Raw genomic sequence first — 27,476 nt, 5'->3', positions numbered from 1 at the left:
CAACAACTTTAAACTGGCAGATTCTCTGGGATAAATTAACTCATCTGGCTTTTAATAATTAAACATATACATCAAAAAAGCACCAATTCGTGGCACGATTCAGTTTCAACACCGAGCTCCTCAATAGGACAAAGCAATTCTAGCAAAAGAAGACGCCTGACATGAGTTTACACCCAACGCCTCGTTCCAGAGGGAAAGGCAACCTCGCTCCAATGCTTTTCCCAACCCATTCTGGGAGGGGAACTCGCTTAAACAAGCACAGCTCCGAACTCAGTGGGCCCTGAGGGGAGGGAGGGCCCGGGACACCGCAGGGCCCCTCCGTGGCGTGACCAGAGCCACCAGGGGCTCCCCCAGGGACATCTCCACCCGGGCAGAGCCGCTCTGCCGCCCGAGCGCTCAGGAAGCGGTGGGGCCGCCCCAGCCCAGCCCACAGAGCAGCACCTGGGCCTTCGCTTCCTTTGTGTGCTCGGCGAGGCGGAGGCGCCGCCGCCGCTTCCCCCGCGCCCCTCACGGCCCCTCACGGCCCCTCACGGCCCCGCACCTGCGGCCCCTCAGCGCCTCCGTCCTTCCCGCCTCCGCCCCAGCCAATCAGCTGACAGGAAAGGGCCGCGCGCCGCCAATCAGCACAGCGCACACTGGTGCGCTCCTGCCTTCACCTTTGCGCGCCGGCAGCCAATCACAGGGCGCCTCCTTGGCTTCCGGGTTGTAGGCGTTGCTAGGCAACCGCGCTATTTGTGAAATATATAAATACTTGTTATTGGCCTTTATCATTATTATTAATAATAATATATTTATTATTACATTATTATATTATTTCGGTTCTAGATTTATCATGTTTTATATTTTATAAGCATTGCATTTTATTATTGGGTATCATCATTATTTATCATACTACATTATTAATTATTACTATTATTGTATTTGTTAATATAATATTTATTGTAATTATTGTTTATATTATATTATATTATATTATATTATATTATATTATATTATATTATATTATATTATATTATATTATATTATATTATATTATATTATATTATATTATATTATTATATTATATTATATTATATTATATTATATTATATTATATTAATACTTTTAAGCAGAGTGCACAGAAAGCACCATGGAAAAATTAATAGATTTTGGAAAATCAGTGTTTTTTCATTATTGCCACACACAGCTCCAGTTCTTGTCAGTTGTTTCCCTCAGGTGAAATTTGGGATGAACCTGGAAACTTAAAAGCAAAACAGAAAACCCCTTTGAACTTCAGTCATACTGCTGTTGTTGTTTTTTGGGTTTTTTTTTATTTAAATACCACTACAGGATATAAAATTACACTTGGAACCGAGGAGAAAAAAAATACATACATTTCAATTATTTACATAATTTACATAAAGATGACAAAAATACACTCGGTAGGCAGATGGTGACGGGGGTGTCACAGCAGGAACCCTGGAACACAAACCCACGGGGCTTTCCCACATTCCCATGAGGGAATTCCAGCCTTGCACACAAAAGAACAACCAACCCCATGGAGCAGAAAGGATTTGGCCTTGGAGTTGCTTTGGCACAGCTGAAACCTGTCCCTGCTGTCCCTCTGCACAGCCACCCTCAGCATCCATTTCTCTTTTCAATCTTCTCCTGATGACAGCTCTGCACTCATTCCCTCAAGTCTTTTTCATCTTTTTTTTTTTTTTTTAAGTTAAAAACCACAAAACCATCTGAGCTGTATTCTTTAAAATCCCATTTCTATGGCTCATCTTTACTATCAGCACTTTTTTCCTTTTAAATGAACTTTTAGACCAGTTTCAAACCCTCAGTGAAGCCTGGTTGATCTTTGAATGAAGCTCCTGATTTCATGAACTGAAGCTCTGAGCAATGGTTTGACACAGAAATAAATTTCCTCATTTTCTGAGAGCTCAGTGTGAAGGTGCAGGTTTTTGACACCACTTTTTCAAGTATTTCCTGGAGCACTTTATTCCAGCTTGCTCTGCAAGGCCCTGTAGCAGCAGGAGCTCATTTACCTCAGGCAAATTTCAATCTCCAATTTTTCTCAGCCATCATTTTGCTGTTTGCCCAACAAAAGAAATATTTCAGTGTTCTAAAACCCTTCCAGGTGTGTTGCTGTGCCACTTCAGGAGCTGAGCAAGCCTGAAAATCACTTTTTCCCTGGAAATTATTCCCTGATCCCTTCAGCCTCAGAAGTTCTCACCAAATCCGGTTGAAGAGATTTTCTCCTCAGCCGTGACTCAATCAAGGAATGAAAATTGTGGACTTTGCTCCAGCTCCTCAGCCCACTTTCACAGCTTTTTCCAAATTTAGGCACCATAAAGAGTGGGAAAAACTACAGGACAACTTGCCTGGGGTTTTTTTCCCTAAATGCCACTGACACTCATGTTAATGATTTCGATGATGGTGTTCTCCACACACTGGCACAGCTGCACATCAGGGTCCAGGCTTGCAGAGTCCCTGGAGCAGCTTTTGCTGGAGGAATCTTTACAGAACCCTGAGAAATCGTGTGGCTTCTCCTTCAGCTGCTGGAGACCTGGAAAATGCAGCAGGAAAAATAAGACAAATATTGAGAATTGCTCTTTCCAGCTATAACACAAACAGAAGATTGCAAAGCTGAGCCAGCACCATCCCATGCTCTGGTTATTTCCAGAGACACCATGAAATGTGAAACACAGAGAACCCTCAGAACTTTAGGTTTGTAAGCTGAAGTTTAGAATTAAACACAAGATTTGATCTGAAACTTTAGAAAAAGCTTCCAAAATTAAGTACTAGAAGCAAGAATAAGAATTTATAGTTTACAGCAAAACCATGTTAAACTAAGTAAAAAAAAGTTTAATTTTAAAGTTTAAAATATAGAAAAAATAAAAGTAGTTACAAAAATAAACAAGTTTAAAATGCATATGATATATATCTATTGTAATGCATAAACTCTTAAGTTTATATATCATAATTAGCTAAAAACCTTACACTGAGTCCATAAGACTAAATATTTAAAGACTGAGTCAAAAACATAAATATCCTTATTAACAATACTTTATTCATCAATAACTCCTTAAAAAGCCTTGTAACTAAAGGTCTTGTGACCTTTTAAACCATACAATAATGATATAAACTGAACTCACCCTTCCTATAACAAAGACAAAAAAATAAACCACACCATCAAAACCAATCCACAAATCCCATCTCAAATTCCTTCCAGAACTCCCCACAAGTAAATTATCACAACACCACAACATTTAAGTAAATAATGAAGTAAATTAAGTCAGTAATTAAGTAAATTATCACAGCAGCACCACATTTCTGTCTCATCTCCCTGTGCCTGGCCCCTTTGGGGTGCTGAGTCTGTGACTTACGGGTGATGATGGGGTCGAAGTCTCGGGTCTGTGTGGCAACATCAGAGGCACAAACTTGTCCAATCTGGATCAGCAGGGACATGATGTCCTCATAGAGGGGAGGAAAGGCCTGGCAGAAGGACACCAGGCAGGGCAGGGTGGGCATGAAGAACATGTAACGCTTGGACTGGGTCAGGACTGCCAGGGAGGAGGAGGAAATGCAGGAGTAAAAATAAATTATTATAAAATCCAATCAAGAATTGTCACTTTTACAATAGCAGTTAGACAGAGAAAACTGCATTCAGCCCAGAGAAATCCTGCTGGCCCCCCAGAGGTGGATTTTGGGGTGGTACCTGTGAGCAGAGTCCCCATCACGTTGATGGCCAAGCGAGCCACGCTGAGGGATTTGGGCAGGGCATACTGGATGCACAGGTAGGAGAGCAGCTGGATGGCAAAGATCTGCCAAAGGAGACAAAAACAATGAGGTTATACAACTTCTAACCAAAGCTCTTCACCACACTTAACAGTAAGTAAATATTCCCTCTTTCACCATGAAGGAAACAATAGTTGTTATTTTTCTGCTGGTATGAAGAAAAACAACCCACACATATTTAACATTAATCAGTGCTTCAAAATCTCCCCTAGAACTATTGCTCCAACAATAATGGGCAATAAAGCAACACACAATGGGCAACACAACCCTTGCAGAAGATATTTAGGTCTGACACACTCTAGTTTTAACCTCAGCAGTAAGTTAATACTAGAAAGGATTAAATAAGATAAACTACAAAGTTGGTTTGGTACAGAAACAGGGAATCTTTAACCCAACAAATTCCAGTTACCTTCAATGCCAGGCCTTTAATTTAATGTAAAAGTGCTACAAATATTCCCTGAACATCCCAGGCAAGTCAGAACAGGATGTTTTCAGTGACTGTTTTATTCTCCCCCATGCCAGCATCCCACAGTGATTCCCAGTACCTGCTTTTCCAGCTCAGGCTGGGCAATGAGCTCAGGAATGAAATCCAGGCAGATGTGCATGGATGGGATCCCAGCCACTGTCAGTGCCAGGAGCTCACATGGATAACCCTGTGGGATAAAGAGGTGTGGCAGTGTGCCACAGGTGTGTTTGAAAATTCTGCTTCAAGTCAGATTTAAATTACACCTGAGTTAATGCTTTGTTTCAAAGTCAATATATTTATAATTCCCTTTTGTCTAGAGTTTGCAGCAGGCCTGGAATGCCAAGGAACAAGAGGCAGACTGGGTACAAACCCAGGCTCTGGATCAATTCTTTATCATCAATATTCAATGATTTATTTTTATAGAAGCTCTCCCCCCACTCCCCAGAGGAAAGCAGACTGCAGTGACCTTTTCCTTCTGTGTCTTTCCTGTGCTCCAAATTTCACCATCAGCCCCAACCTGCTCATTTCACAATTGCCCCATAATGACTTTTTTATCACTTAATCAGTTCCAGGTCAAGGCAAATTAACTCCTTGTAAAGAGTCTGCCATCTGGCAAGGAGCAACTTAATATGCATTAAAAACACATTTGTATTTTAGAAATTACTGATCTTCCCCCTCTTCCATTCTCTTTTTGAAGGGGCTCAGATGCTTTTGCAGGGCCAACATTGTAAAGAGATAAACTGTGCCCAAACAAAAAGGAAAGATAAGGAGATGTTTACATTTGAAGCCAAATTAGTTTTGAATAATGGGAATATTAATTTAAAAACAAGGCCAGAAAAAAGTAACCCACAAAAGATGTGGAATGAGTCATTACATGGTGATTACAAGGGCAGTTTTCCTTGGGGTAGATGGACAAACTGAAAGGGGCAGAGGCACAAAGGGGGGGAGGCAGGCAGAGTTTGGGTGCTGCCTTCTCACTAAACCAAGAGACAAGAGAGATCTCACTAAACCAGGCACTGCAACAGGGAGGAAGTGCAAATGGGAGCAGACAGAAGGACAAAAGTGGATTATTATCATTCCTGAGGAACCTCCAGCAGCCCCTGAGCTCCCCCCTTGGCTCTGCCACCCTGGGCAGGGCAGGCACACCTGGAAATGCACCAGTTTGACAATGTTGGGGTCAGCAATGTACATCTGGTGCAGCAGGCAGCAGATCAGGCACTGCACCTCCCGCAGGTTGCACAGCAAGCTCTGCTCCTCCTCTTCCTCCTCCTCCTCCTCTGCCTCAGCCCCCTGAGGGCTCGGGGGGCTCTGCACATCCCTCAGCAAACCCTGGGCTCTGCTGCTCTGCCCCTTCTCCTCTTCTGTAGGCAAGCAGATCTCCAGGAGGATCTGCACAGCAGCACTGTCCTGGGGAGAAAAGCCAGAGATGATGCTTAAAAAAGTGAAATAAAAACAAATCAAACCCAAAACAAAGATAATTTAAGAAATGGAAGATTGTAGTGTACTTGGGATTTCTACCTATGGATTTTTTTAAGTACAGAATGAAAATGACTCAGCTCGAGAACCACAAATCCTGTAGAATATTTTAAAAACTTCAACAGTTTATCTCAATCAAGATGGAAAGAAAAATAAAGGCTAAGTCTAACAAAATATCATAATCACAGATGAAAAGAGTAAATTCAGTGGAATCTCATGTTGCTTCAAAATAAATACCCAGTGGTCCCTTAAAGCATCCAGAGCAGCCAAAATATGCACAGAGCCATGGAATTCACAATATTCATCACCCTGATAATTTAAATATAAAACTTCCTGCTAACTCAAAAATAGTATTATAAGGGGAACTCCCTATGTGGCATTCTTCCAGGGATGAAGGGATGTCTGTGGAACAGGATTACTCAAGAATTTCCATTTATTGCTGTCTCACTGCTCCAAATCCAACCACAAACAGCCTCTGGATCACACACGCATCGAGGCAAAAGGGCTGGTGAGCAGAACTCATCTGTCCTGACAAACAACCACTATCAAAGCAGTAAATCAGCACATTGCTTCAGACCAGAAAGAAGAAAATATTAAACCATCTGAATACAAAGGCTGTCTTCTTTTCCATGGTAACAGAAGTTGGTAAAATAAAATAATTTAAAAGGCCTCATTTTTTAATTTCCTGTTTCTGCATTCCTCTCTCATCACTTTTTCCTCACATCATGGAATTATCCATTTCTTCCCTCTTACCTGAGCAGCAAGCAAAGCATTTTTTAACTCTTCCCTTGTAACTTCTGGGGCCTCTGGACCCATTGGATTGTTTTGGGATGGCCTCATGTCCTGCTCTGCTGTTTCCTTCAGGTGAGCATTAAGGTAAGCTTTGGAAGCAAGAAGATATCCATTCAACATGTGCAAAATGATATCCATCAGAGGAGGGCTCCTGACATGGGAACACAGCAAAACAAAGATTTTTCAGTACCATGAACAAATTAAAAGTATCCCAAAGGCTGTGGCACCTCAGCTCCTCCTCTGGCACCACTGACAGCTGGGGGAACAATTTCCAAGTACTGCAAAGATTCCCTTGGGAAATGAAGCAAATCTGCCTCTGTCACATCCACAGCAGCACCCACAGGCAGAAACTGCTGCCCAAAATATGGAATAACCACAGGCACAGGAGCTGGGAGGGTGTTACAGCTACACCTCACCCACCACCATGTACCAGCAGCATTTCCAACACTCTGCAAAGCCTCTTCACCACAAATTCCCACACCTAAATCCAAAATGGATGAGCCACGTGCAAATCCCAAAGTTTTGAAAACACAGCTGGACAGGATGAAATGCTGGAAGAGCAGGCCCAGCCCCACAGTCCTCAGGCCAAGTTTAACACAACACAGGTGATTAGTTTGTGATTAGTCTGAAAAGATGTTCTGAAGTGCTGGAAGCTCTCAGAAGCTTCCTGTTGGACACCTTTGTGTTAAGCATTCCCTGTGCAGCAGCACAGACTCACCTGTGCACTCTCTGGTCACACCTGAGCACAATCAGGGGGTCAATCATCAGATCATTCTGGGTGTATTTCTGCTGCCTCACCAGTTTTGCTGAAGGCTGCAGGGCATTAACAGTCATCACCCACAACCTAAAATGAGAATATTTTTATTATTTTTTTCTTTTAAATAGAAAATGTGTATGAGAAAAGGGATTCCCCAAGCACTTGGTCACTCAGCCATACTTTTCTAGGCCTTCAAGTAGCAAAAACTCTGTTTACAGCCCTTGAATTCAACCAAGATACAGTTAACTTACTCTCCCTGGACTTGCAGCACTTTTCACTGCAGCAGAGTATCCACCTCATTAAAAAAGGCATTTTCTAACCAAAGTGAGCTCCTGTTCCATCAGGATTTCAGTACAAACAATGAACACTATAAAACCATACTCCTGTATTTTACACTGAAGATTTCCTTTCCCCTGAGAACAAATCCTTCCTTCTAAATGCAAAGGTTCAAAATATCAACAAACTAAAAAAATGCAGCTCCAACACATTCTATTCAATCACAGCTCCAACCTCCCAGCTAAAGGCACTGTGCTGTTATTTTTAAAAGAAAAAGGGGCCTCCCACCTCTGTGCACCAAGAAACCAAACAGTATTTTGAGCCTTGATACCTCCTGGGCATGACAGTGTTGAGAACCATCCAGAGTTTATTGACAGCCTGCAGAATCCCCCGAGGGACTCCAGCTTCCAGCAGAAGATTCATGTTTGAGGTCAACACCTCTGCATAGGGGATCAATTCTCCAGCTGAGAGAAGGGTCAGATGTTCCAGGATCTGCATCAGCTGGGTGTGATTCCCAGGCAGCATGGAAAAGGCTGGAAAACAGAAATAACAGGATCTGGGTAAAACACGACTTCTGCCATTTGAAGCATTTTGGTTATACAAATGCAGTTTAATCACACATTCCCAAATCAACTATACTCCAATCCATTTGGAAGGAATTTACTTGGAATGAAGCTCCTTACCTTCCTGGAGCTGTTTGGGAGAGTGGTTCTTGGCCATGTTGGTGAGGAGCATCCTCCTGAGCAGGGCGTCGGTGCCGGTGATCTGCTCCTCGCAGATCCAGTCATCCACAATGCACAGGTGGGGGTAGTTGGTGGCCAGGAGCCTCAGCAGGGCAGAGTGCAACCCTTGGGGACATCAGGGACATTCACAGCTCAGATTTGAGCAGCTGCATCTGTACCTGAACACATCTGTGCCCTTTATTTCAAGCCCTGAACTGAACGGCTGGGCTGCAGCTCAGTGAGGTGCACGCTCACAGCCTGATACTCCAACAGAGAGGAAAAGTTACCCTTTGGAAAATATCTCCTGAATTCAGCCTGGAATATTCAACATTGTCAGGTAATTCCCACCTTAAAACCTGTCCTAGGGAGGTAAGATGTACTCTAAAAGAACTGCTTTCCTCACACTGTCACTGTGACTCTTCAAACACCTCTGCAATCTCAGTAGCTACTCGTGACAGATTTTAAAAGCAAGAGAAAGGAAAGCAAGATATGAAAAAAGCAACAGCCACTGAGCTGAGAGCACTCAGCCTTCCTTTCCATGCACCTTAGACCTTCAGACACGTTTTTACCTCCCAGCTCCTGCTGCAGCCCCTGTGCCTGCCGGATGAGGTACTTGATTGGAATCTGGTCCATCAGTGCTGAGGAGTAGGACTTGGGTTTTCTCTGCATTGCAGCTACAAGGGAACAGGACAAGAAACCACATGGAGCAGTTACAGCTAAAAACAGTTCTATCCCCAACTGGATTAATAATGAAAACTTGTCTCTATATTATCCAGGTAAATTTGAGAAAATATCAAATAACTGCAATTGATTTCATGGTACTTCAGACATGAAGAAAAAAGACTGGAGAATACTGGAAGTTTTGCACCTTAAAAAGGGCTGGTAAAAACACACACCAGGTACAAACACTGAATTTTCACTGAAGTTTAATTTCATCAATAAAATACACAAAGGTCTTTTAGAACTGGTTTAAAGTCTTCACTTCAAAGGTAAAAATGGGATCATTAAGTATTACCAACTATAAAATTGTCCACCCAAAGAAACTGCACGTTTGATGACACGTGAATAAATGAAGATCTCAAATAATTATGAAGTCTTTGTTAATTGTTACTGCATTCCTTAGATGCTCATAAACATTTCTAGTAACTCAGCTTGGACCTCTCTTAATGTGTAAAACAAATGACTCCACTAGAGAGTTCTAGCAGGAACCTTATGTCCTGAATCTCTACAGCAATGTTTTATTTACTACAAACACCTGAACTTTCTATGTTGTGCTTGAATCTGACAGCAGCATGAATTATTCCCCTCTTTGCACCTAATTTTCAGTTAATCTGTCTCCCTGATGCTCCCACATTTACCCAGGATCTTTGTGTTGGCCAGCAGTGCCTCCTCATAGGACAGGACGTAGTAGAGCACGAGCAGCTGTGTGGTGATGCTGAAGCGCTGCGTGGAACGAGCATTTTCTCCCTGCACATAAACCACACACAAAGGTCAGGTGGCATTCCTGATTCTTGGCAAGAAAAATACGGATTCACCCACAAATATGGTGAATATCTGAGTAACAAGAGTCACTTCAAAATATATGATTGTCACAGTAGCAGGAGGGAGTTTACAGGCAGTGAAAGCAAAAAGTGAAGCAATTTAACACAAACCACATCCCCATAAAGTACAAGAAAAATCCAAACAAGATGATTACCCCAGAGAGTCCTTGGAAAACATTGAGGATCTCCTGCTCTGTGACAGGCTGGTTGGTGGCCTCTGGGTTAGATTTAGATGCAGGAGTGAGGATGGAGTTGATGTAGACATCAATGAGGGGCAGCAGCTGAGGGTGCAGGGGGGTGGTGGTTTCACAGAGCTGCCGGTAGATCCAGTCCTGCAAGAGAACAGCCCATGACTGAGCAGAGCCTTTGACTTTGGAAAGTGTAAAACCAGTTCTGAACTGGTCATAAACTCTGTGTCCTGGACCCTGATTCACAAATAGAACTTGTCCTGGCTGGAAATCATTCTGACTATGATTAAACACAGATGGGGGAGAGAGATTTATTGTTTTTAACTTCTTTAAGCAGTGGTCTCCGGATTGCAGAGCTAAAAATGGGCACCCAACTCTAAAAAACAGTTCATTCTTAAATTACATGATAGGAAGGTACAAGATTCATCAAGAATTCTGCTCCTCTAAGTCAACCAGCCTGCAAAACCTCATCAGCACTCAGAATTATGAACAGAAGGTGGTACAAGACAAAGGTGGTACCTTAATGGACACTTTGTGCTTGGTGAAGGAACGGCTCTTTAGGAGCTGGTAAATGCAGTGGATGGGCAAAAAGCCAGTGATGTTGGCACTGAGGCTGCCTGTCACAGGCACACGGACAGCATGGGCTGTGACCACCTGCAGGGAGAGACAGAGAGCACAAAAACCACTCAGCACAAGGTGACCGAGTCACACAGCCCTGACTGGCATCTCATTTTTGGGGAATATCCCAAAGGGAAAGGAAAGGGCAAAGGAGGAAAAAAAATCCCTAGGTTGAAAATACCTGTTCAGTGAAAATCTCCTGTGTGAAGATTGTTTTCATTCTGCTCAGTGAGCTGGGCTTAATAACAATCTGAAATTCACATGAAGTACTTAGAATTGCAAGTTCTATCTTTCTTATAACTACTGTTAACTTTTAGCCTTTTAAAACTTGGTTTTCCTGGTATCCCAGTCAAATCACATCTGTATCAAATGTCAAACAGAAATATTTTCCAATGTCACAAGTTAACCACCCAATGTCTTCCTTGCCCTAAAATCTCCCTCGCCAGCTTTTACATCTGGTGAGACATTCTTTCACAATAGTGAATTGTTGGCAAATCCCCTTTAGTAATTTACTGAAATTAATTTTTACAAGTATAGATTTTTCTTTTAACTATTTAAAATAAAAACTTTGCAGCTCAATTTGGAAAACACTTCAGTCAGTCTTCTAAAAAGTTCATTTCTCGGAAATAATGATTTCAACAGGACATCACTTTTTGAAGATTCTTTTATCACCATGTTCCTCTGTATCAAGAGCTATGCACATCTGAGTGTTCTTCCAGATTAATTAACTCATTTTTCAGGTTATATTTACTTTAGGTATATTAGCAAAACAAAAGCTCTTTATATCAAAAGTAAAAATCTGATTTTAAGAGACAAATGTACAGGTTAGAAATAGTTCAGGATTTACCTTCATTCCCAAGGTGGAGCAGACCAAATCAATGATGGCACTGAGCTGGTTGCTGTGGAAGTACATGGCTACCAAGAGCAGCATCTCTCCAAAGGAAGCAGACACACCAGAAATGCTGAGGAAAACAAAGAGGAAGAAATACAGGACGTAAGTAAACAGGACATAAATAAATGTGAGATTACTGGAATCACTAAAAGAAATCCAGCCTGCTCTCACCTTTCAAAGTAGGCTTCTTCCTTTATCATCCAGCTGAGCCACATCACCATGAGCTGCTCCTGCTCTGGGGTGCTGCAGAAAGGAAATCCATAATAGATCCTTTTCCCAGAGAACCAGTGCCAGTTTTACTATCACTTGCAGGTAGTGGTAGTACCTGCAAGTACAGGAACTGTACTGTTTGTACAGTTTGAGGAACCTTACACCAGGAGACTTTTTGTCACTTTCACTTCAGCATCCACGTGCTGATAAGAAGTGATATTTGGCACAAAGGTCAGTCCAACTGTCAGGCAACTTCCTTTTTGGAATGCACCCAAGAGAAAGCTACACCCTGAATTATCTGCACTGCTTCTCTCTAAGGAACTTAGCCATGAACCTGTTCCATGGAAAAGTGAACAAGTCAGGCCTACTTCAGCCTTCAAAAAACCACTCACACTAAGCTCATGCTAATGCTCACCTCTGAAAAGACTTGGTATAAAACAAGAGTGAAATATCCATTCACCAACCACAGGGTGAGAAAAATCAACATAAAGAGATTTTATAAAGCATTAGGGGGAATGTGCAGCTCTGGTGCTAAACCAGTGAGATCTTGCAAAGCTCCTGCTGCACTGACAGTACCTGACCAGCGTGGAGAAGGCCAGGAGCATGCAGAAGGACAGGGACACGAAGCGCACGCCGGCTGGGGTGGCGGGAGGGCGGCTCGTCATCAGCTGCAGGAGCTGCTCAGCCTCCTCATCCGTGGGCCTGGGCAGGACACAGAACAAAACAAAGCTGGGCACTGAACAGGGAAGAGATTCCCAGTCTCACACAATGGTTAAAATTCAATTTTCCCTGCTATTCAATCTGTCAAGGTGGTAATTTGCTCTGAACTTAACAGAGATAAAAATCTCTGTTATGAGACAACAGTGAGGAAACTTCCCCAGGATATAATCTTGTCTACTGGTACAAACTACTTAAATTAAAACTAACAATGCATAAAGATGCTACATCAAAACTCTCTAAAAAGCGAAAGCAAAGGAATAAATTCAAAAGCCATGCAATGTATGTTGCTAGAAGAGAAAACAGCTGATAACTCTACACTGCCCCAGCCATGTGGGTTTCGAGTTCTCTTAACAAGTCTGCAGAAGTGATTTTGCAGCAACAGAGAAATTGGTGAGTGCTGTCACAAGTTTTGAGGACACAGCGGCATTATGACAGAAAGCCCAAAGCCCTCACAGCCATGACATGAACAAAGCCCCAGAGCATGCCAAGGCTCCTTACTTGAGGCCAGCAATGCCCATGAGGGCACAGTAGAGGCGCAGCAGGGCGCTGGCCTTCACCACGTGCTCCTCCTTGAGCCCCGAGTACACGGACACGTTGGGCTCCGTGTCGGCCTCCGCCTCCTCCACGATGTGCGTGCTGCGCACCGTGGGCAGGATCCCCATCAGCTCCAGCAGCAGCTGCCTCCTCATCTGCCACAGCACAGAGCTGATGTTATCTCTTTTTCTCTGTGTGAGAGGTTAAGAGATGAGGACAATGTCAAATTCAGCCCAACAAACAATGTGTTATGTAAGAGTTTTCATAGTCAAAGGAAGAGGGTTATTTTTTTTAAATATAGTTTTCAGTTCTGAGCTTTAGCTATGTCACCTGAGCATCTTCCCACTGTGAACACTGAGAATGAACATTTTTATCAGGCAAATACTACAACCTTACAATTCCCTGGTTTCCAGGCCTAAAAACCTCTCAGGGGAACACCCAAATAGCTGCTGCCTTCAGGGACATTATTTATGGAGAGCCTCATAAGCAGAGATTGCCTTGTAAAGGTTTCTCCAAGACATACAACAGGATTTCTGTGCATTCAGACAAATCTGCAGCACATGTCCAGATGAGTTACATCAAGCTACAAGAATATTTCTTTAAAAGCAGAATACTCAAAGATTTTCTTACCTGTTGTCCATTTCGGATGAAAGTTCCAAACCACGTCCGAACCTTTGCGTTTGTTCCGAGCAGCAAACCACTCACAAAACACACCAGGTCACTCACTCCATCATCTGAGGATTCGTTCTTGGTGTGATCCAAGGTCAGAGCCACACCAAGACCTGGCAGGTGACACTCCTCCACCTGATAAAACACCCAGGCTCAGTCATCTTTGCTGGGTTGGAAGCTTCAGGAAGGTTTTTGGGATTCTGATGAGAGACTCACCACCATGCCCCGCACCCTGAGGGCTTGGGAAGGGTTCATCTTGCACAGGTGCCGCAGAGCCTCCGTCCTGCGCCGGCCGCCGACGCTCTCCTCGTCCTGCCGCTCGCCGTTCTTTATCAAACCCCGGCACACTAAAAAGCCAACAGCACCTCTGAGGAAATCTGCCCTCCCCAACTCAAATTGTCACCTGTCTCAGTGGCATCTAAATCCCTGTTAGCAGGGACAGAGGAGGTTCTCAGCCCCTGCCCAATCAGCCTTTGTAAGAGGGACCTACAGATGAAAAGCTGGGACATGTGACAGTGTTCCCAGGGGTCTGAGGATGAGGGAAGCGATGAGAATCTGACTCCGTGTTTCAGAAGGCTGATTTATTATTTTATGATATATATTACATTAAAACTATACTAAAAGAATAGAAGAAAGGATTTCATCAGAAGGCTAGCTAAGAATAGAATAAGAAAGAATGAGTAACAAAAACTTGTGTCTCAGACAGAGTCCAAGCCAGCTGACTGTAACTGGCCATTAATTAGAAACAACCACACGAGACCAATCACAGATGCACCTGTTGCATTCCACAGCAGCAGATAACCATTGTTTAGATTTTGTTTTTGAGGCTTCTCAGGAGAAAAAAATCCTAAGGAAAAGAATTTTTCATAAAAGATGTCTGTGACAGACAGCATTTTTGGCCTGCAAAAAATGGGACTGAACATGCCCTGGTGGCAGCACCCAGCATTCAAATCTGTACAACTCATGGTTTAGCCCAGAATTATCCACACTGGTAGAAATCACTTCAAAAGCTGGAGGAGAAGCTGTAACTCACCCTCATTGAAGCTGTCAGGGACATTGGCCACCAGCAGGCAAAGGAACCAGGCTCCGTTCTTAACGTGCAGCAGAGCCTCAGCCACATCCACTATTGGCAACAGTGATGGCAGCTCTGCATGGAAAGAGGGTGCTGAAGGTCACAATGTTTCACTGGGAAACAAAAACCCTGTTTCCAAGAGCTTACATTAACCTTACATCTGCCACAGCAGCTCCGAAATTGCTCTGTTACATTTGTGAGAGGTCAGAAAACACCATAAGTACAGAAACACACCTGCTTGCAAAATGCAGAGAACATCTGCTGCCTCCTCCAGGTACACAGGACTCTCAAAGAGCTCAGAAGATTTGAGGAAAAATTCACCATTTGATTCTGACACCTGCGAGAGAACATTTATCATCAGTGAACAGGTTTTATGGAGCAATTTGTCTAAATCTGTTTTAAATTCAGCATCTTTAGTAGATTAAAAACTGACAAAGCCATAAAGCTATCAACACAGAACAAGCAGGAAAAGTTTGTAGAATAAGAAATATTTACTACTGGAAATACTTCAACACAGATGGTACCATTGCTTCTTTTCAGAAGAAAGAAAAACAGCCCACTGACATTCTAAGTTTACCCAAGGAAAACAAAATGTTTGGTAAGGAGGAAGTGGGGGAAGAGAAATATGATGGTTAATACCACACTAGGGTATTAACCACCATACTGTGGTTAATACCACAGTAGGGGCAAAGAATGGGATGGAGAAAAGTCAGCACTTCATTTCCAAATTATTTCTGCACTGACAGATCACCAAATCACATTATGCGTGAGTACAGATCTCTATATTATAGAGTCTCTCTAACATCAGCAAAGACTTCCTTAGGAAGTCACAAAGAGTTTAAGCACAAGCCACTGTTCAATCAGACTGAGACTGAATCTCGATACAGCATGTAAGGAGAAGAAGCAGCAGCACCAGAAGCACACCAGTGTGTCAGCCATTCCAGAGAGGAACCTAAATCTCACAAATATCCACCTATGGGAAAGTTCACCTTGTTCATAATGGCCAGCAACTCGCTGAGCACCAGCCGGAGCCGCCGAGGAGAATCACTGTGCTCAAATTCCAGCGTCAGCCCGTGCTGCAGCTGTGACACCAAGATGCTTTCCCCACTGCCACCTCCCAGCTTGTGCCTGGCACACAATTCAAAACAACAAGTGTTAAACGTTTCCGCAAAGACAGAAATGCTTCTGGTTAAAGGATGCACCAGTTCCCTAGGGATCTCTTCTATCCTTTAAAGACTGTTGTAATTGCAGTACAAGAAAGCTAATTCAGTACATTATCGAAGTTTCAAGTGCTTCTATTCCCCAGCAGCACAGAGAGTCAGGAGAGCGCATCCGTCTGAGCTGTCCCTTCATCCCACAGAGCCATCCCAGCCCTCCCCTGCCGGGGCAGCTCCCCCAGTGCCTCCCACAGCTCCGCAGATCCCAGCACACACAACAAACCCCGGGGCTTTCCTAGAGAGCATCGAGGGACACGAATGGCCGGGTCTGTCCGGCGCTGCAACAGCTGGAACAGCTGGAACAGCCACACAGCGCTTCCGCCACAGATCCCCGCTCTCCGCCTTACCGGAGCTGCTGCTCCTTGCTGGCGTCCTGCTCCAGGGCGTGGAAGTCCACGGAGAGCAGCGCCACGATGGAATTGACCGCCTCGACCCCCGAGAGCAGCCGCAGGATCAGCTTCTTGTCCTGCGCCCAGCTCTGGCTCTGGTCGGCGGGCGCGCACAGCGCCATGCGCACGAGGCAGGGCAGCAGCAGCCGCAGCTCGGGGTCGCTCAGCGCGGCCAGGCGCACCACGTCCACCTTCTGCATCGCCTCGAAGGCGTAGGGGCTGACGAACTGCAGCGCCGAGCACTCGGACATGGCGGCGGCAGCGGCTCCCTCACGGCCCCCGCGCCCACCCGCCGCCGCCGCCACTACCGGGGGAAGCGGGAAGTGACGTCACGGCGGGAGGGCCGAGGGGCGGGGAGGGCTGAGGGGCGGAAAGGGAGAGGCGGGAGGCCCTGCCCGCCCCCTCAATAAACCCACAGCACAATCAAGGCTTCATGAATAATTTATTCCATTTGAATTTTTTTGTTTTTTTAAAAAGTATAAACCTTTTTTTTTTTTTCTTCATTTCCTCGATCACAATTTGTACAACTCAGTGTTTATGGCATTCGGCAGAAATAGTGTTTGTTCCTTAAATCGCTTTTTGTTGCTGTGTTTTGTCACGATGAATGCGGCGGCGGCTCGGCCGAGGGCACGTGGCGGCGGCTGTGCGAGGCTCCCGGGCACGTCCAGCCGTGCCTGAGGGCGGCGGGAGCGGCTCCCTGACCTATCCAGCCACGCTAGAGCGGCGTTGAAGCAGCTCCCGGACCTGTCCAGCGCGGTGTCGGAGCAGCTCCCCGGTGTGTCCAGCTGCGGTGTTGGGATTGCCCGTGTGTCCAGCCATGGCAGCGGGGTGGCGGAGCGGCTCCCCGGTGTGTCCAGCCGTGCCCTGAGGGCGCGGGAGCGGCTCCCGCTGTGTCCGGCCGTGCTGAGGGGCGCCATGTCCATCACAAGCCCAAGGCAGCGCTCGGCAAGGTCCTCACGTCCAGTTGACTCGGAAAAACCTAAAGCTCGATGAGTAGCATCCTGAAAAAGTGACCCTGAGGATTGTGGTAGGTCCCAAATCCAGTTTTACTGTAAATTAAGCTTTACTCCACTGAAAATAAAAAGTACACCCACAAATAATAGTAAAAAAACCCTTTAAGTATGAAGCATAGTCCTGGGCCCTTTACTTTAAAAAAAAAATTAAATAAAACAAACAAAATCACCTTCCCAGCTGGAGGTTGCGAGACAGTAACGTGTACAATGTCACCCATGAATGAATTCTCCAATGAAACCCAGATGAAAACAAGGTTGATGCAGCATTACTATCCCAACAGACTGATATGCGGTGCCGTACTGTTGTGCAGCAAATTATATGGTGCAATAGCATTTTTTTAAAATGTTTTACTCTTATTCTTGAAAGCTTTAAAATAATGCAACATAATATTTTGATATTACAGTATTAACAAATAGTGCTTGATTAAAGACATCGGCAAGTCTTCATAGCAACACACAAAGTTAAAATTACCATCAGAGGTAAATATAGAAATACAATAATCTGCGCCATAACTGACAGCTAAGTAAGAACATAGCTGAGGATTTAAATATAAATCCATTTATCTTTAATTATTTCAGAGAATGTTAGAAAGATCTAAATGTTACAGCTCCTTTTAAAATGTGAGGGTTGTTACAAGTACAGCTGGTGGCCTTGCTGGTCTTAGCAACAGGGTTTTCAGAAACCAAATCCAAATAGTAGTGAATCAAATGTGACTAAAAGGCTTAAATGCAGTAATATCTGGGTTAAAATATGTATTTTTAATTGGAATGAAAGGATCTCAGCTTCTTCTTTCCTTGAAAGAGATAAACCTCCACAGCTACTTAAAGCACTGACAGGAACAACAGTTTCTTGCAAGGCCGTTTTGAAAATCTGTAGCTGAAATTTTCAACTACTTAAGCTTGTACTTGCTAAACAACCTCGACTTATTGGATTCTGACAATTTTATTTATAAACCAGCTATTATGTGCACTTAAAATAGTTAAATGAAAGTAGCTAACAAAAAAACTATGCCCAATATAATAGTTGGCTCCATGGTGCTGGCAGGTTTGATATGTACATTGCCGGCTGTGACTATCACTCCAGAAATGGCCCTTCTAGTCTTTTATAGTGGTTATAATATTATAATTTACTTTAATTGCATTTGATGGGGGGGAGGAGTGGGAGACTGGCAGCTTTCACAGTAGGAGTTTCACAGGGAAGGCTGGTCCAGGTAACAGAATACAGTTACACCAACGTTCAGGCAGCTGATTCACTTACCTTTAGGAATACAAGTTCAGATTGAACACAAAACAAAGCCACACCAAAACCCAGCCCTTGGAGCTTGGTTAACTGAGCCGGGTTAGAAATGACCACTTAGCGACAAAGCTCAAAAGAAAAAGGACATACACTTTGAAAATTCCAGTTTTAGGAGCACTTTTCCATGTCAAAAATGCCAACCAAATGAGAAAACCCTTCTGTAAGACAATGTGCCATTTAATCTGCGGTGCATTACCGAGATAAAGTCATGGACAGACCCAGTTTTTTACTCTATTTATCAAAATATGCTGACTTCTGATTGCACTCATGTTGTTCTGAAGAAATGACTGAAAATTCTCATCACCAATTGTACAACTTCTTTATACAAAACCAAAAAAGTTGCTAATATTGTATGTACACGATTCAGTGAGACTGTTCATACGAAAAAAAAAAATCACCTCAGGCAGGTCTTTTGCATTTACAAAACGAGATTTTCATGAGCACAGTAAGTTTGGTAAATGCAAGCAAATTCTTCCTTGTAGAGGGGTTAACAGCAGGTGCACAAATGGATCTTAAAAGTTGCTCCTTTACAGGTTTAAACCAGCGAGACAGACAATATTAAGACCCAGGACTTGGGTTATCGTGACAGGCTCCTGGGAGCGCTGCAGGAGTTCAGTTTTTCATCTGGCAGTCAGATAAGGAACCCACAAAAAGCATCTGCAGCTGCTCTTCAGCACCCGTAGGGGCTATTTTAGAGCAGCCACAGACATTTGGCATGTGCTAGAAAAAAAGGAAGGAAACTACTGAGAAAAAATGGTGACTGTAGATAGAGGGGGACGTTTAGGAAAGCCTTGTGGTTTGTCAGTCCCTTCCTTGGGGAGGGCAAAGCCTCCTTGGCACATGCCCCAGCCAGAGCCTGAAAATGGGATATGGGGAAGGCCATGCACTGATACTTGGGACCTTCACCACAGTGCCAAAAATACATGGAAAAGGAAAATGTTCAGGGTTTCGTGCTGTTTTTTTACTAGTGGAATAAAATCTGAATACCAGAATTCACTGAGAATCTATATACACCACATTTTAGTTAAACACACACCAATCTTAAAGTCAAGATTGACTATTTTTGCATTTGTAAAATGGCTAGAGCTGGGCTAAATCTCAGCCTGGCAGGAGACTTTGGATAAGGTCAGAGTTTTCTGTGTGTTCTGCCTCAGATTGGCATTTTATCACAAAAGTGGAAGCGAACAATGCAGTGAGCACAGTGCCAAGAATATCCAGGGAGCAACAATGCACAAGAGATGTTCTTGTGATATTAAAACTCATGTCCTGGAAGTGGATCTGAGAATCTAGCCACAGCCCTGAACCATAACACAAACTTCAACTGAAGAGTTTATTCATGTTATTCTCACTACAAGTTAAACCACCTACAATATCACTTATATATTGCCATTGTTACTCTGGAAAGGTGTGATATAAAATGCTGTAAGACCCGGTACCTTTTCAATTTATATAAACACAGTGAACTTCATTACTGTACATGTACTCTGCAACTACAGCTTAGCTGTAAATCCCCCACACACAATGGTATGGACATTAACCCCTCTATCCCCATTAAACTGTACATCAAGACAATACAAATTTACTGTCCCCACCCACCCCTTACAAAAAAATAATACTCTAAAAGCAACCTACTGCAACTTTTAATTAAGACGATTACATATATTTTAGACCAATTGCTTTAAAGCAAGAAGGCAGTATAAACCTTCTAGGAAAATTTTTATAAAAGAGGTTAAGAAATATAAGACAATTTATACATTTAAAAACTTACAATAAATAAGAGATGCAGGCATTTTTGAATACTAAGTACTATAATCCAATACAAGAACATCTTGATGTTCTGAAGCCATAGGTTGAAACTTAATTGTTCCTCATGTTTCTTCTCATCTCCATGCTTTTAAAATTCATTAACCATGACTGGGTACTATGGCTCATTACTCTTCACAAATACTGTGGCTGGGGAAAATGGTTAATTTTGCTACTAAAAACGTTATAATACACTTTCTGATCATCATTCTGAAGCGTCCCCCATAGTCAGTGACTCAAGGACAGCAAGATGGGTGCCCCTCTCACAAGTCAGAACAATATTTGCTGGAAGTAACAAGATTCATACCCCATCACAAACATCTTGCACTGAGAAGAATTATAACTTAGTCCTGCAGTGAAATATCCCTTTTCCTCATTTTTGTCTTGCAAAATTCAGATGAAGATCACAGCATATTCATGATAAAGTTATACAACTGATTCAGCACCACAAAATGAATTGGGAGACATGACCGTCTGTCCTGGGTTGCAGGATCACAGGTTAGCCAGGAGAGTGCATTGTACTGTTCCAGAACAAACCTGAAAAACAAACAGCCTTCTGTCAGGCCAGCACATTTTCTCACCAGGATTTTACAGCCCTAATTTACTAGAATCCAGCTTCCTTGGCATCAAAAACATAAAATAGGTTTGCCAACACTCAGAAATTATATGTCTTCCAAATTATTACAGCAGTTCAGAGCTAAACTTGCTTTTGGTGGAAAACTATCATTGTAATTGCCTATTCTTAATTCATACCAAGAGGTTCACATTAAAAAAAAAAAAAAAAAAAAAAAAAAAACCACAAAAAAAAAAAAAAACCCAGAACTCTCCTCTAGTTTGAGGAATTTGTTGTTTTTCAAACATTTTCAAAGACTGGTTATTTAAAGAAAGGCTCAGAGATGTTTGGTTTTTATTCTACTGTTCTGTGACAATCACTTCAAGCACAGCAATTTATCTGCACTAAGGATATCAGCTTCACAAAGAAAAAATAAAAAACAGCAGGAAAAACAAACATGCAGCTTCACCGCAGCAGCATTAAAAATGAATTGCACAATATTTCTGCAGGTGATCAATGATAAATACCTGAGCACATCAGAAGTTTGATTAGAATCAAGTGGATGGGAGTGTTTACTGTGGAGTAGCTCGTCTGATTGCACTGAAGGCACGTGGAGGTGCAAAGAGGCCTGAGGAAGGAAGAAGGAAGCCAGAAGTTACTGCCTGATCAGCTACACCACATTTCCTTCCCCCATGTTGTTGTAGCTTGCAGGCACCTTCTCTGTCTGACACACAAGCCAAAACAAATTTTATCCTCAAGCCATCCACAAGTTCAGGAATTCTCAGAATATTTCTATTCTCTCACACAGATCTCTGCTAAAAGCTACTAGCACTACAGTGCTAGTAGTGAAATATATGTATGGGGTGTTTTTAAATCCCTTTTCTACATTAAGTGATTATTAAAAACTCAACTCAAGTGGCCCAAGATGTTTAATAACACACAGACTTGAAAGTTCAGCTGCTTTCTATAGGCCTGGTCTATTTATATTTCATATCTAGAGCTGCTTAGAGTAAATAATAAATCCTCTCTTCAAAATAATATCCTATAGCAAAGCCACAGCTGAGCTTAGGCCAAGAGGAGCTGCTAATCCAGACACAAACGAGGCTGCAGAGGATCTATCTGGATCATTAGGAAACAAAGCACAGTATCAGAGATGCTGATTTGTTCATACAGAAAGTTTCTCTCTATACCAATGTACGGCCTTAAATGTGCCAAGTGTGTCTTGATTGTGCCATAAGGAGATAAGGGGCTCAGACAACACCCAGACAGATATACAGTGCAAAGCCAACATGGAAAAACAGTTTTTATGCTTTGTGCAATCCAGAAAGATTCATTTATTCCTTATTTTACCCAGGGCAACTGAGTTACTATACTGTGTTTATGTACCTCCCTCTCTACCACCAGCCCCCACAGGAGCCCAGCCTCAGCCCAGCTCTGTCCAGGAACTCAACCTGTTCTTACAAAACCCTGGAGCATAAAGCCAGGGGGAAAAAAGAGTCCAGACTACCAGGAAGAAACCATGAGCAAGGCAGAACCTTCCCAACAGCCAGATCTCAAAAACTGAATCCACCTGGCCTCTCCCGAAGCAAGAGCAGAGCCATCCCCAGAGACATGCACTGACTTCGGTTTAACCAGAACAGTTTTCACCCCTAGACCCTCAGGCTGCTCCAATCTCTGCCAGGACAGTACCTTAAGAAACAAGGGACACTGATTTTGTGCTTGAGGACACGCTGACCAAAACCAGTCAGGCAATGGACCTGCTTTGGCAGTTGACACAAAATAACCAAGGGCCAGTGGCTGCTGCAGGATATTTGTTACTTCATCGTGAGATTCTGTGGAAAGCAATCGATCTGTGCCTTGACCCTGCAACACAACAGGCCAAGGTTCAGAGTAGGAGAGCACAAATTTAATAGAAATTTTCTGTAGCTTCTGAAACACAAAGCATTTAGAAATATCCAAGCATGACATGACAATCCAATATCCAGGTGATCTAAAAGCTTTCATTCCACAAAAGGAAATTACCAGATGGAGAAAAACCAGACAGAACACACACACAAAACTGTATTTACTCCAATAGTTACCTTGCCCATATCACCTCCATGGGGGTAGTGGGACCCTGGAGAATGCACAGGGGATCCACCAGGAGATGCAGGAAGAATATTTATAATATCAGGATCAAGATCATCTCCAGTGTCTAACAAGTCAAAGATTCCCATTCCATCTGCTCCATCTTGGAAAAAAAAAAACAAGATCAGTGAATTCCTACAATTTCACCATGTGCAGGATAAGACAATACATTCAGAAATAAAGGGATTTTCCATAGAAATGGAAATGGTTCCTTGTGACAGTGTTCACAGGGGTCCAAGGATGAGGGAAGAGATGAGGATCTGACTTTATGTTTCAGAAGGCTGATTTATTATTTTATGATATATATTACATTAAAACTATACTAAAAAAATAGAAGAAAGGATTTCATCAGAAGGCTAGCTAAGAATAGAAAAAAAAGGAATGGATAACAAAGGCTTGTGTGTATCAGACAGAGAGTCTGATCCAGCTGACTGTGATTGGCCATTGATTAGAAACAACCACATGAGAGCAATCACAGATGCACCTGTTGCATTCCACAGCAGCAGATAATCAATGTTTACATTTTGTTCCTGAGGCCTCTCAGCTTCTCAGGAGGAAAAATCCTAAGGAAAGGATTTTTCAGAAAATATCATGGCTACAGTTCCTTAGAATGAACAGTTTATTCTCATGATAGGGACAGTGATGAGGGGTTTTTAGAAGGTGAGATCAAATGCAAGTACACACCATTGTTTGTGTTAAAGGCCAGATCCAGGTTCTCAGTGGTGTAGGTGGATGATGCCACCTGCACAGAGGCAGAGGTGGGGAACACCAGGATGTGGGTGCAGGACGTGTCCTGGGGCGTGTTCAGCTGGGATGTTTGCATGTTCAGAGTGGTGCTGCGCCCGAACACCGAGCCCGTGGACACGGAATCTGCGCGGGAGAAACCAAACATTCCCTCAGTTCAACAAAGCCTGAGCTGTGAGTTCATGTGCTAAAAAAAGAGAGCTTCCCAAATACCTGGCATAATAATGAAGGATCCCTGGGGTTCCATGGCCACCAAGCAAGCACTGAGAATGCTGGGGGAGTCTGCAGCAGAGATCCCACACATCCTGCACATGTCCTTCAGCCGCTTGCTCAGGGACTGCAGGTTCCGGCGGCTCAGCAAACAGCTCCAGTCTGCGGGAGGAAATCTCACTTGTGAGGTTCTCTTCCAGAAACAGGGATGGACACATTTGATACTACTGAAATATTAAAGCTTTAAATCAAGCTTTAGACTCTAAAAAAAATCCTGCTGTTACCTTTTAATTCCCCATGTCCTATTCTTCCCAAGCGGCCTATGACAACTCTCCATGGCAGAGAGCTCATCTGCACCAGTCCCAGGCACCATTCCCAGAGTTTCTGGAGACCAAGTCTGCGGGCAGAACCCTTTTTCCTACGAGCTCTAGAAGAAAGAAAGAAGGGAAAACAAAGTTAAAACTGCAACAAGTTTTTAATGCCATGTTTAGAACATTTTTGTATTAACCTGAACATTCACCAGAGTGTTGGTATTGCAGTCCATCAGCTGCAGCTTCAGGGGGTTTGGGATTTTTAAATTAATCACATTCTAAAACTGACATTAACAGCCAGTAAGTGAGATGGAGAAGTAGGAACACACACAGTAACACTCAATAATCACATGAAACTAAACTGTGCTCTTCTAGAAATTTAACTCAAAATTATATGCACATAATAGGGAATATATTCATCTGCTGTAGCCACTTTTGCAGCACAGCAAGTCTACAAAAGTCAGTTATTCTTACAGTACCAAACCAATGTAATTCTTCAGGGGAATGAGAGAAAATACACTTGCTAAAAATGAATTAAAGTTTGGTTCTTACCTGTTTGGTACATCAATATTAATTATGCAAGTTTCTAACTGCTCTCCATAGAGGTCTGTACAGGATGCAAGCAGCCACCTCTGATCATGAGACAAACAGTAGCCCACAAAAAGCACATTATACTTCTGGCCAGCTTCTCCAAAGGTTTCTCCCAGCTCTGTTTGCTTGTCCTTCACTGGAGCCAGTATAAAAGGAGGGGTGTAGAGTCGAATACACTCAGGTCTCTAGAAAGATGACAGAGCAGACAATGAATGAAGTTTGGGTAAGAAATTATTCCCAACATAAAAGATGGCTGGTTGATAAGCAGGGACCTTCCTCTGATCTGGATAATCCCACCATCTCATGAACAATACTCACATCAGGGCTCCTCAGAGCAGTTTCCATGGCTAACCCTGGCCCAAAGCCAGTTAAGGTTTTCACGTTGGTGGAAGTTGGGAGAGGTCTCCGGCACTGAGTGAAAGCTGAAAATGCCAAAGATTTTAAATGCTGAGTGTAAATCTGCCGGTCCTCGTGCTTCACAGGCTGCAGCAGGTACTGACATGGGACAATCTGCAACACAGGAGACGAGAAAAAAATAAATCATTGTCTTATCAACAGATTAAATGGCTTCTGACACAGTATTTGGTACATTGCTTTTTGAATTTTACTTTGCAGTCAAATTTCTTCTAATTCTTCCAAAGCCCTGTGGGACTTCAAGAAATTATTCCCAATGGAATTTTCTTCAGAGGAAGAAATAATTTGTTTAGAAGAGAATCTTAATGATTCCTCCAAAAAGCTGCCCTATGTTAACGGGTCCTGCAGCTGGAGGAGCTCTGCCTGCAGCCCAGCAGGGTCAGGCTGCAGATTCCAGTGCAGGAGCAGCAGCTTTCCCATGCCTCACCCATTACTCACTACATTTCCTCTGAGCTAAAACTGATGAGTTTGGAATGTACAACAGGATTCAGCTTTGGTTAACAGCACCCAAACTGCTCTAAAAGCTATAACCTGATGGTTTAACAGCTGGAGAACTGTAAGTAATGTTTGTGAAGGAAATGAAACTTTCACCTGGAGGGTGTTACTGCCCCCAAACCCAGCCAAAGCCAGGGATACCCTGTTTGTTTCTGTTGGCTCACCTGCACAGAAATGATGTTCTTGATGTGGGGAGGAAGAACCTGAACCATCTCCAGGAAGCAGCGCAGAAGTCCAAGTGTCCACAAACTGGATGAGCTGCTGTTCTCATCCTTTTTTTCATATGTGAAAGGATCAATTATGTAAACTACAATTGCAGGTGGATAGGTGATAGCATGTGAATCTCCATCTGTGGGGACTCCGACTTTATCACGATCCATAGTGCTGGGAATGAAATTTTGAAACCAGTTACAAACAGCTGAGTTTTGTAAAGATTAGGTTTTACTTCAAAACTAAATCAAATTGTCAATTTTTAATCTGAATGAGTCAACTGTGGTGTAAGAAACAGTCTTTTAATGTCATTTTTGTATAGGAGCTTATCAGTAACTCTGAATCCCTTTTCTTTCCTTTAGCCTCCTTTATTACAGCAGCTCAACAGCTCAACTATTGCTTAACTGGGGAACAAGAATATCTACAGTAAGAGCTGTCTTCACCACTCTAACTTTGATTACAGAAAATAGAACTCTAAGATGGTGCCAATTATCTATCTCCCCCTCCTTCCCCAGCCCTTTAAAATATTGAAGTGAGTAGTTTGGTGAATTTCCTGTCTTTAGAGAGAGAAGAAAAAAAGGAAGTTTATTTTTGCACCAGAGCAGACACTGAGATGTAATTAGAACTGTAGCTACAACTGGAACCAAAAGGTTCAGCTCCACCACAAGTGAACTCTCCAATCTCCCTTAAAAGCAGCTTGGTGAAAATAAATACAGGGTTTTATTGAAGGGGTAAAAGTTCACGTTAGCTGAGCTGATTTTTAGCTGAAGGTGTGGTTGCAGTTCCCTACCTTTCAGAAACCTCTGGATGGGGCTGTGCAGGTGCTGCAGCCGTGTCTCCAGACATCCCTGCTGGTTGCAGTGTTGGCTGTTGCTGCTGCCCCCCAGTTTGCCCGTTGGGGACCGGCGCAGCCTGGGCGGGCAGGGAGGCAGGAGTGGTGCTGTTCATATTGCTGAAGGGTGGGAATGAGGAAGGCTTGCTCGTTGGAATGCCACTGGCCAGGCTGGCAGAGGAGGAGGAGGGGGCAGTGGTGGTCAGGGTGGAGTTGGCTGTGGTGGCTGCAGAGGACATGGCACTGCTGGAGGTCACTGGGATGGTGCTGCTGCTGGGAGCTGTGGGAGCTGATGATGGAGTGTTGGGATTGGCAGCAGGGGCTGTCACTGGGGGCAGAGCAGAGCCTGCCTGGCTGGAGGGAGGGACCAGGTTGGTTTGGGAAAGTAGAGAATTGTCCAAAGGCTGAGAAGCAAGATAAGGACCTAAAACCAGGGGGAAAAAAAGCATAAATTTTATAATGCAGCTGTTTTGATGGTTATGTCACCTATGGAAGTCTACAGTTGTAACAAAATAGAACAAACTTTAAGCATACATTTTACCTCTCAAATTAAA

The 27,476-nt window shown here is 43.3% G+C and overlaps 3 protein-coding genes across 5 annotated transcripts in view; all 3 read right to left on the bottom strand.

The window, feature by feature from the left end:
* BRIP1 (BRCA1 interacting helicase 1) overlaps nucleotides 1-580 on the bottom strand; it is a 48,641-nt gene extending 48,061 nt beyond the window's left edge. The window contains exon 1 of one of the 2 annotated variants that reach the window (XM_063173765.1): nucleotides 542-580. The gene's annotated coding sequence lies outside the window, so the exon portion shown is untranslated. Of the gene's footprint in view, nucleotides 1-441; nucleotides 485-541 lie in introns of those variants that run through there. The other variant, XM_063173766.1, reaches the window with a different exon arrangement.
* Nucleotides 581-1,285: 705 nt separating this feature from the next.
* INTS2 (integrator complex subunit 2) lies at nucleotides 1,286-16,607 on the bottom strand. The gene is made up of 24 exons (XM_063173733.1): nucleotides 16,281-16,607; nucleotides 15,706-15,844; nucleotides 14,951-15,053; nucleotides 14,678-14,791; nucleotides 13,861-13,991; nucleotides 13,606-13,779; nucleotides 12,940-13,166; nucleotides 12,298-12,423; nucleotides 11,683-11,754; nucleotides 11,467-11,581; nucleotides 10,801-10,869; nucleotides 10,521-10,655; nucleotides 9,969-10,145; nucleotides 9,631-9,739; nucleotides 8,842-8,946; nucleotides 8,234-8,398; nucleotides 7,882-8,083; nucleotides 7,236-7,361; nucleotides 6,479-6,668; nucleotides 5,396-5,656; nucleotides 4,329-4,436; nucleotides 3,704-3,809; nucleotides 3,372-3,548; nucleotides 1,286-2,551 (listed from the first exon to the last, which is right to left on the bottom strand). The coding sequence occupies exons 1-24, from the start codon at nucleotides 16,571-16,573 to the stop codon at nucleotides 2,382-2,384; spliced, it is 3,594 nt and encodes a 1,197-aa protein (XP_063029803.1). The 5' UTR covers nucleotides 16,574-16,607; the 3' UTR covers nucleotides 1,286-2,381.
* Nucleotides 16,608-16,745: 138 nt separating this feature from the next.
* MED13 (mediator complex subunit 13) overlaps nucleotides 16,746-27,476 on the bottom strand; it is a 57,070-nt gene continuing 46,339 nt past the window's right edge. For both annotated transcript variants that reach the window (XM_063174104.1, XM_063174105.1), the window contains 11 exons: nucleotides 26,881-27,346; nucleotides 26,045-26,264; nucleotides 25,290-25,481; nucleotides 24,933-25,156; nucleotides 24,354-24,496; nucleotides 24,073-24,231; nucleotides 23,800-23,985; nucleotides 23,070-23,218; nucleotides 22,678-22,851; nucleotides 21,516-21,616; nucleotides 16,746-20,972 (listed from right to left, as the gene is read on the bottom strand). In XM_063174104.1, the coding sequence (XP_063030174.1) occupies nucleotides 20,840-20,972; nucleotides 21,516-21,616; nucleotides 22,678-22,851; nucleotides 23,070-23,218; nucleotides 23,800-23,985; nucleotides 24,073-24,231; nucleotides 24,354-24,496; nucleotides 24,933-25,156; nucleotides 25,290-25,481; nucleotides 26,045-26,264; nucleotides 26,881-27,346 (2,147 nt within the window). In that variant the 3' untranslated portion in view covers nucleotides 16,746-20,839. The remainder of the gene's footprint in view (nucleotides 20,973-21,515; nucleotides 21,617-22,677; nucleotides 22,852-23,069; nucleotides 23,219-23,799; nucleotides 23,986-24,072; nucleotides 24,232-24,353; nucleotides 24,497-24,932; nucleotides 25,157-25,289; nucleotides 25,482-26,044; nucleotides 26,265-26,880; nucleotides 27,347-27,476) is intronic.

This window comes from Melospiza melodia, chromosome 21 (assembly GCF_035770615.1).
Source record: "Melospiza melodia melodia isolate bMelMel2 chromosome 21, bMelMel2.pri, whole genome shotgun sequence".
Lineage (NCBI taxonomy): Eukaryota > Metazoa > Chordata > Aves > Passeriformes > Passerellidae > Melospiza > Melospiza melodia.
The sequence above is the reverse complement of the archived record's forward strand: the minus strand, read 5'-3'. Positions and strand labels throughout refer to the sequence as shown.

Excerpts from the sequence above, each read along its gene's own strand:
- INTS2 (XM_063173733.1), bottom strand. The coding sequence starts at position 16,573 with ATGTCCGAGTGCTCGGCGCTGCAGTTCGTCAGCCCCTACGCCTTCGAG. Across the intron at positions 13,992-14,677 it reads CCCTGACAGCTTCAATGAGG|TGTGCCGGGGTTTGATAAAG; the intron begins GTGAGTTACAGC and ends TTGGCTTTTTAG. Across the intron at positions 3,810-4,328 it reads AGCCTGAGCTGGAAAAGCAG|ATCTTTGCCATCCAGCTGCT; the intron begins GTACTGGGAATC and ends CTCCTTTGGCAG.